Source organism: Amyelois transitella, chromosome 10, assembly GCF_032362555.1.
Source record: "Amyelois transitella isolate CPQ chromosome 10, ilAmyTran1.1, whole genome shotgun sequence".
Classification (NCBI taxonomy): domain Eukaryota; kingdom Metazoa; phylum Arthropoda; class Insecta; order Lepidoptera; family Pyralidae; genus Amyelois; species Amyelois transitella.
This window is the reverse complement of record NC_083513.1, coordinates 342,795-352,616: the sequence shown is the minus strand read 5'-3', so window position 1 is coordinate 352,616 and position 9,822 is coordinate 342,795. Positions and strand designations below refer to the sequence as shown.

At 39.0% G+C, this 9,822-nt stretch overlaps 1 protein-coding gene across 1 annotated transcript in view; it reads right to left on the bottom strand.

The window, feature by feature from the left end:
- Window positions 1-330: 330 nt before the first annotated feature.
- The window catches only part of LOC106134789 (choline O-acetyltransferase), a 76,569-nt gene continuing 67,077 nt past the window's right edge, over window positions 331-9,822 (bottom strand). Inside the window, exons 6-13 of the mRNA XM_013334925.2 lie at window positions 9,251-9,437; window positions 6,920-7,097; window positions 5,496-5,674; window positions 4,529-4,749; window positions 3,467-3,589; window positions 2,464-2,647; window positions 1,279-1,479; window positions 331-543 (exon numbers count right to left, since the gene is read on the bottom strand). Coding sequence (XP_013190379.2) covers window positions 331-543; window positions 1,279-1,479; window positions 2,464-2,647; window positions 3,467-3,589; window positions 4,529-4,749; window positions 5,496-5,674; window positions 6,920-7,097; window positions 9,251-9,437 — 1,486 coding nt within the window. The remainder of the gene's footprint in view (window positions 544-1,278; window positions 1,480-2,463; window positions 2,648-3,466; window positions 3,590-4,528; window positions 4,750-5,495; window positions 5,675-6,919; window positions 7,098-9,250; window positions 9,438-9,822) is intronic.

Below are 9,822 nucleotides of genomic sequence, written 5' to 3'. Positions count from 1 at the left end.
TTCTGTCCTAAATGTCTCAAAAGAGAATTTGTCAATGATACTATGTTTAATTTTTATCTGGCATATTCCATTTTAAAACAAATGGTAGACTCGTATTAGATGTTCCAAATTGTGAACTTCTGTCTACCCGGAGTCACTTACAATTTTGGTTCGAATGTTCTTGGTATGGCCAAGAGTATTAATTCAAAATTAAAAAAAAAAAATAGCATTAGCATTTAACATTATAAAGTATTATTAAAATTGTTCTAACTTAAAATTTTCATCAGCAAACATTCATCAAAATTTTTAGTCCGTACCAAAAACATTAGAACCAACTTATCATTCAAAATCTTAGTCGACTTTCCTGTTTTGTAGCATAAGTTTCATAGAGTCCAAGGCTTCTTCGAGGAATTGCCTGAAGGCCTCCGTGTTGGTGACGCTGGAGGAATGGAAGGAAGCGATGCAGAAGATGACGGTGTCCTTCTTGGGGTTGTAGCAGCAGCCGTACCCGTCTGGGACCACGGGGCCGTACCCCACGATGGTACCTTCAGTTGTAGTAGCCACCTGTAGAAAGGGTTTTGGGGTTAGTTAAAATTCCTTGAAGCGTTAGTTCCGTTTAAATCCGCATCTCTCTAGAAAAGAGCCCGAGATGCACATTTGAAATTGGATTGAGATAAATAAATGGTCTTGTGCCTATTTCGTCATTTAAGGAAATCCAGGGTCGGTAAGAGAATTATAAGTAAACCCTGTCGTTCCTATTTCTGTTAGTAGAACCTAATTCAGCTAAAATCATAGTTACGCAAAAACATTGTACAAGATTTTCTCAAGTACTTCTCTCATTTCTCACCAAAAGAATTCAAACTGATGAACAGCGACACTCTTAACTGTGAACTTCGAAATAGGACAAATATTAATAGCATCCAGTATACCAGACGATACTTATATTATTCCGACTTTTGTGTGATAACTTTTTGTTTTTCGATCCACGGTCAGGTCATGATGGAAAAGGAACTTTTTTAAGATTCAAGATTATTAATTTGTAAAACATGTTATATTACATACATACATGTATTGCAGATGGAGAAGCATATTGTTGTGACTGAACATGTTTGGCAATACGGCATACAAAATATTTTTTTATACATGCAATATTATATTATGACATGCATACATGAACTATAGCTTAACTAAAGCCTTGGGGCTTGGTTGTTTCTCTATGGACGTATTTATTATAAAATTTAGCAACGTTCTGCTAGTAATTATTTCGTTTTTTACTTGCTGAAACTACATCAACCTTACCTGACTGGTGCTCAGCTTGTACTCTATCATCATCTGGTACACGGGGTCCGTGAACAGCTGCGGCAGGTAGCCCAAGGTCTCCCTGGCCGCCTCCCGGAGCCCCAGCAGATGGTTGTCTATGCCTCGCCCCAGGATGTTGTCTTCCATGATGGCCGTTTGCTTGCGAACTGCCTCGTCGAATAATTCCAGTTTCTTTTGGGTCTGGAATGGTGCGTTTGGTTATGTTATCATGAGGTGTAGAATATGTGGTCAATTTAGTAAAATTTGAACCTTTTAGGTTATAATATATGGTTAAATTTTAGGGGCCACCGTGGTTGCCAATGACTGCTTTGTAAGAAGCTGTTATGAGTGAGAGAGAAATCTAGGATACTTTTAATTGGCATCGTTTAAAACATGCTGATAAATTTACAAGATGATGTTTTAACCACGTTTTGTTTTCGACGACTACCTCTAATTTTCTACAAAGCATTTTTTGTGCGTGTATAGTGCTAGATAGTAACAATTTCATAATTTCTTTCAGTACACTGCATAACATCAACGTATAAATTTATTTGTTCAAAACAATATAAATAATTAAGTATATTGTTGTCCGAATCTTTTGTCTAGTGATAATAGGCCCATTTATCTATGCTCATTGCACAAAAATATTATTCGTGGCGACGTCGATTCCATACGCTATCAATAATATCATTTGTCAAAAGAAACCACAAACTTAGAACCACGTCTCCAAGGATAGTGTGTCGGAGTTTGTATCTATACTAATATTATAAAGCTGAAGAGTTTGTTTGTTTGTTTGAACGCGCTAATCTCAGGAACTACTGGTTCGAATTCAAAAAGTTTTTAGTAGATCATTTATCGAGGAAGGTTTTAGGCTATATAACATCACGCTGCAACAATAAGGAGCGAACACAATAATGAAACATGTTAAAAAAAAACGGGGAATATTAGTCGTCCTTAAGGGCTCAATGATGCCCAAAATTACTATTCCACGCGGACGAAGTCGCAGTCGTACAGCTAGTTTATGCTAAAATCAGTAGAAAAATTGCTTTCTTGAAGCATTTTTCACAAGAAATTCCAACCGTTCCGTGGACGAATGTACAACATTGTCTGCATTGATTCAAAGCTCTGTGTAGAACCATCCCTGTGTGATATGTGCGTTTCGATCTACACAAGAGAAGTCCTCACCCCGTATAAATTAAAAGACACCTTTTTCTGTCCGTCATCGTCGGCGTGCGGTGCCTCTGCGGAGCACATGGCGTCTGCCCATGCCTTGGCCGGCGCGTGCGCAGAGCGGATGTTGTCCACGCGGCCCGAGCGGAAACGGCGGAGGGAAGCCGATTCGTATGTGGAAGTCAGGTAGCCGTACATTCTGGAAATGGGAGGAGATTTAAGTAAAAAAGGTCTTTATAGGTAGTTAAAGTAAGATTGATATGTGTAGCGGCCGTTCAGCCTCCATGGACAAACGACTCTGACTTAACATTTTAGATGACTAAAAACCGACTGACAGACTGTGAAAAAAAGGACAATCGACTTGGACACTATGGAGACGACGATAAGACGACGAGACGACAAGACGTATCTTGAACGGGAAAATTCTTTTTTTATTTTATTCAGACTAGACAAATAGACCCTCGGCCCGTTCAATATGTCAAAATGGATATAAAAATCAATGGGATGTGTTGAACCTTTGACAAATCTGCACGTACGCCCCTAAATCGTGCACAAATGATCGAAGTTGTCTAACAGAGTGCCGTATAGCTGAAGAAAGTGCTGGAAGGCCCAAGAGAGAGAGAGAAAGAGAGAGAGAGAAAGCAAAAAATAAAAAAATATATTAAAAACACAGAAATGTCAGGAAAAACATAGATAATGTGTGATTTCCCGCACCATTGGAAAAAATAATAGGACCACTCCATCTCTTTCCGTTGTAAAAGGCGGTTAAGGGATAGGCTTATAAACTTGGGATTCTTCTTTTAGGCGACGGGTTAGCAACCTGTCGCTTTATAAGAATCTCAGTTCTATCAGTAATCCAAAAAGCTGATCGTGGCCTCTGAGTATTTTCAAGACTGTTGGCTCTGTCTACCCCGCAAAGGATATAGACGATTATATGTATGCATTTATGTAGAAAAAAGTATTAACCTATTAGACACGAAATCAGAAGAACAAGATGAAGACATTACAAGGGGCTCACTTGAAATACGCATACTGCAGTGCCAGCTGGATGTAGACGTCGGGGCTTGTGCGGCAGGACTTCATGAACTCCCGCCCGTAGCCGCGGTAGGTATACACCTTGTAGTCCAAGTCTGCTATAGCTCTGGAAGAAACAGGATACAATTCGACAAGGTCAATAGTGGACCGTGTGGTTCCCGGCACCAATACAAAAAAGGAATAGGACCACTCCATCTTTTTTCCATGGATGTCGTAATCGGCGACTAAGGGATAGGTTTACAAACTTGGGATTGTTTTCTAGGCGATGGGCTAGCAAACTGTCCCTATTTGAATCTCAATCTCTATCATTAAGCCAAATAGCTGAACGTGACCATTCGGTCTTTTCAAGACTATTGACTCTGTCTGCCCCGCAAGGGATATAGATATAACCATATGTAATGTTATTAGGGTTATTTAGAAGACAGTCTCTTCACTATAAATTAATCTGCTTAGGAATCGCGCACGTGGGTTAAAAAGTCGTACAATCAATCATCACACAAAAGTTATCAATGTACGATGATGACGTTTGGTTTTCAAAATTTCTCCATTTTTTTGACGTCTCACAGCTGGACAAAAGTCCACACTCTTTTATCGTAGCCTATAGTTTTGAGATTTTCTCAGATGCTGTCACAATATGTCTCTCCCACTCTACTCTTTGACCACAGTCATTATGGAGTTTTCTATCACATAAAGCTGAAACGAGATCACGTAAAACCTAACGAAAAAACCGGATAATACTGTCTTCTCTTGACAAACCAAGAATACATACATACATATAATCACGTCTATATCCCTTGCGGGGCAGACAGAGCCAACAGTCTTGAAAAGACTGATAGGCCAAATTCAGCTGTTTGGCTTTATGATGGAATTGAGATTCAAATAGTGACAGGTTGCTAGCCCATCGCCTAAAAGAAGAATCCCAAGTTTATAAGTCTATCACTTAGTCGCCTTTTACGTCATCCATGGAAACGAGATGGAGTGGACCTATTCCTTTTTTTTTATTGGTGCCGGGAACCACACGGCACCAAGAATCTTGGATACTTACCGATCAAGGTCCCTAGCAGCCACATCAATGGTCCTCTGCACATCCGCTGTCACATTCCACTTCATGGCTTGCGGCGCCGGCAGCAGTACCGAGGGGGGTGCAGGCCTCTCTGACACTTCAGCTCTGGCCAGCACCCGCTCCGCCAAGCGGACCACTGCTACGCCCTCTGCTGGACTATGCTCATAACACAGGCCGAGGGTTCCGTCTGATGATATCAGCAGCTGCAAGAAATTTTAATAAACACAGATACAAAATAATTTACTATAATACCATTGATACTATTATGCCACATCCAGATTGCGCTCTGTGAACTTTAGATCCGTGGTTGCCCGATGCGCAAGCGCAACTAGCAGTCGACGCAGATTTTTGTGACTCCTACCCTACATAGTTCCTTATTTTAATTTTTGTTTTATATACGCTCGCTGTCTTGCTATACTTATGATGTATATTGTGAGTTTCTCAGTAAGTGAATTGTTAATTCTTTATGAGGAAATAAAGTTCTTTAAATCTAATTTATTGACTTGATAAACAGTTTAACAGCTAAAGGGTCAGGTCAAAAGTACCCGTAACCGCCGAGCTTGCATGAAGAGAGTTATGAATGTGGATCAAGCGAAGGAAGTATGCAGAGATCGTGGCAAGTGGAAAGAGGTAGTCTCTGCCTACCCCTCCGGGAAAGAGGCGTCATGTTATGTATGTATGTATGTATAAACAGCTTTGAGGTCAAATCCATCACTTGGTTGTGGTGCTATCAGTTTCATTAATAAGTGCTTCATTTATCACATTTTTTAACAATTTTCTCTGTGTGGTTCCCTGCACCAATACAAAAAAGGACTAGGAGATCCCAAGTTTGTAAGCCTATCCCTTAGTCGCCTTTTACGACATCAATGGGAAATAGATGGAGTGGTCCCATTCTTTTTTGTATTGGTGCCGGGAACCACACGTCACTGCCGTGTGGTTATTATTATACCTGCACAGTTTTGTCGAACCAGCGGTTGGCGGAGTGGTGCGCAGTGCCCGCCCCGTGCATGGCGCGCAGCATCGCGTTGGTGTCGCCGTCGGCGCCGGCGCAGTCGCCGCCGGCCTCGTCGATGCACAGCAAGCACAGAGCTCGGGAGATCAGCTCGAGGTTTGTGCGGTTGTTCTCATCTATGAAAGTAAACATACATATATACATATCATCACGTCTATACCCCTTGCGGGGTAGACAGAGCCAACAGTCTTGAAAAGACTGATAGGCCACGTTCAGCTGTTTGGCTTTATGATGGCATTCAAAATTCAAAAAAATTCAAAATTCAAAATTTTTATTCATTATTATAGGATATTATTATATCGCTTAATAATTGTCGTATGGTTTAACAACTTGGTTGACGTCAAATAAATTACTTAAAAACTAAGTTTACTGCCGCTTCCAAGGCGTCAGTGCAGAAGAAGCGGTAACAAACTGCACTGCAGCATTTTCATCATTGATTCATTGAGATTCAAATAGTGACATTCAAAGTAAACATTTCTGTAGAAATTTGCCAAATTGTCATAATTCTCGGAAAATTTTCCATTTTGTCGATCACATCATTGCCTTGTGGGTCCCGGCACTAATAGAAAATGGAATAGGACTACTCCATCTCTTTCCTTTGGATGTCGTAAAAGGCGACTGAGGGATTGGCTTACAAACTTGGGATTCCTCTTTTAGGCGATGGGCTAGCAACCTGTCACTATTTGAATCTCAATTCTATCATTAAGCCAAACAGCTGAACGTGGCCTTTCAGTCTTCAAGACTGTTTACTTAGTCTTTGGTAAATGGAATTTTACTTGGAACTGTATTTACAAAACAACTAAAACTTCACATTTCCTGTACTTATATCGAACTGTATTCAATTTCCACAAATACATAAATAAATTTTATGCATTTGTACTTTTTTAAATATTAAAATACAATCACATGGTAAATTTTGCTCTTGAATTCGTCTGTCGATCGTCACTTTTTTATTTTCGTTATTTTTCGTAATATCTTTTTTTTTATGTGGCCAACAACATAACAACAAACATAAGAAGGTTGAATATTTTCCAAACAAAGACTAGCTCTGTCTACCCCGCAAGGCATTTAGACGTGATGATATGTATGTATGTATGTTGTCGATCACTGATTTTAAAGCAAAGGTAACAACATGTCTCCAATGTCCCTTGCCGCTCGCCAGATCGTCTTGCGCTTTGTATTATCCGAAAAAGCAGAATTAGATCATTCCAAATTTTAAGAAGTTCTGGGTAATTTTTTTAAGTATCCGAGGTTAAGCGACAGTTACTCTTTGCGAAAACCTTTAACCTCTAAAAACCATATATTAATGGACCCCACACTCTGAAGCATTACCGCTTATAATATGATTATGGTAAACCCACCTTTCATGAGCTGTTCCCTGGCTTTAGCCCAGGAGTCCCTGTTCATGGACGTGAGGAGCCCTACCCTGGGAGCTGGTGGGGCTCCAGCGGCGTCCACCATAGCGTGGAGTATCTGAGCTTGAATCTCTCCAGCGTTGAGGCGGCCACGGTCTACGGCCTTCACCGGGATTGGATAGAACTGTGAATAATATTATGATTAGATACATTCATACACATAATCAAGTGTTATTTTTTTACTCAATATCTCTTGCGAGACAGACAGAGACAGAGCCAACAGTCTAGAAAAGACTGATAGGCCACGTTCAGCTGCATGGCTTCATGATAGAATTGAGATTCAAATAGTGACAGCTAGCTAGCCCATCACCTAAAATCCCAAGTTTATACATTTATCCCTTAATCGTCTTTTACGACATGCGTGAAAAATAGATGGAGTTGTTTTATTCAATTTTATATTGGTGCCGGGAACCACACGACACCTTGTTAATATGAATCTATTTCTATTTGTAAATATAGGTACTATTTGTTCTGGAAGACTGACACAAAACTTGTCTTCACTTCCAAATCAAAAGAGGATCTACATTTTTTACATTAAAAACAATTATCATTCCCTTGTCTAATCCAAGGTTGTTAGTTCATATTTTTAGTTGTATCCTAGTTTGATTTATCAAATTCAATAATTATTTGTAAGTATTTATTGCCACATAAGAACAGCGGATATTCCAAACACAAGTATTTATACTAAAATGGAGATCCCATTCAAAATAAGATACTGTAAAGGAGTTAAACAAATAAACTTCTTCATTTTCATAATAAACGGTAACTGAATTTGTTTTTAGTATGATTTATATCCGCAAATGTGATAATGTGACCCTCGACGCAATTCGAGATGAAACACAGATGCGGGGTCGCAATGAAATACCAACTCTTCAAGTTTATCCATTATCAAAATTAGCATTTCTACACAAGCACGAGGTAAATTAAGCGTCCATTAGCAGGCACCTCGTAGCTGAAATTTAATCAAACATAAAGGTTTACCACAGATATTCTAAATTACAAAAATATATTTTTTTAACTTACCCGTATGGTTCCCGGCACCAATACAAAAAAGAATAGGACCACTCTATCTCTTATCCATGAATGTCGTAATGGCGACTAAGGGATATGCTTATAAACATGGAATTCTTCTTTTAGGCGATTGGCTAGCAACCTATCACTATTTTAATCTCAATTCTATCATTCAGCCAAATTTATATGATTCCAAGTTTATAAGCCTATCCCTTAGTGGCCTTTTACGACATCCATGACAAATATATGGTGTAGTTCTATTCTTAAATGCCGAAAACCACACGGCATATAAGTATATAGGTAGATACTTGATCAAATTCCAGTAAAAGTTAAAACGGGAGCGTTAATTCTGTTATGTTGACGGTAACGAAGTTGTGGGTGGCGCCCTCTAACGGGCAAATTGCGGTCGATACTGCGGCACTTGGTCTTGTTTAATAGAATTAGTCGGGGAGGCTGACGATGATTTGATTGTGTCAATTTATCTATTGTTGTCATAATGGAAGCTAGCCTTGGACCTTCTAGACGTTTTAATCCTATGACTAAATAGAGGAGTGCTGTAATTTTCAAGGAGTGCCTGAGATTTTTTTTGTTGCTCTATGAATCGTACCTCTTTTGTGAATGTACCAGTCTGATGTTATTCATTTTGATTTATGTCTACTTAAAAATGAATAACGTAGTTTTAATTTGCATGTTCATAAAAGGCGAATCGAGTATAACTAGGGGCCTGCCCTTGTCCCACCTCTTGTCTTATCTAATATATATGCTGTGCCGTGTGGTTGCAGACATTAATAAAAAAAAAATAGGGCCACTCCATCTCTTTTCTATGGATGTCATAAAAGGCGACTAAGGGATAGGCTTATTGACTTGGGATTCTTCTTTTAGACGATTGGCTAGCAACCTGTCACTATTTGAATCTCAATTCTATCATCAAGCCAAACAGCTGAACGTGGCTTATCAGTCTTTCAAGTCTGTTGGCTTTGTCTACCCCGCAAGGGATATAGACATGATTATATGTTTGTATGTATATATTTATGATTTATCCTATCTAATAACTTCATATGACATTTAATGGTAGCAATAATGATTTATTACTAAAAATTGATATGTATTTAAAAAAAAAAACTTCATATCAACAATTTCTGTACGAGAGAACCTTGAGGAATATAAAAAACCTATGCTGCTTTATTTTTGTAAATTTCAATTTAAATTCAATTTATATGTCAGTCAGCTAATCTTTTACGTAAAGTAAATTAAATCATGACTTACATAGTTTCTACAAGCGACAATGATCAGCTCCTCCTTCTCGGCGCCATCGTTGTCATAACTGGGTAAAACCAGTTCATCCTTCCCCACTCCTGGGATGCGGCAGACGCCCAGGAGGCGGTAGAACTGCTCCATGCACAGGGGCTGGCCTTTCTCGCGGCTGGTGGCTCGTTCCAGGGGGAGTTCGCCCCTGAAAATAAATATATTAAAATTCAAAAAATTCAGAATTTTATATCGCTTAATAATTGTCAAAACGTTTGATTTTACAACATTGGTTGACGTCAAATAATAACTTAAAACTAAGTTTACAGCCGCTTCCAAGGCGTCAGTGCAGAAGAAGCGGTAACAAACTGCACTGCAGCATTTTCTTCAACAACGTCAACTTCACAATTATCCAAACTTAGAATAGAATGTGGACGAGAGAATACATTGTTCAGATTAATATATTTATATGAGATTTAAATATTTAAAATATACATATATATTATGGATTGCCAATTTTAAAAAGATTTACGTATCAGTGAGGCTAATTCTATTTCGATGATTCGAGGATGTCCGGGCCGAAGGTCAGATTA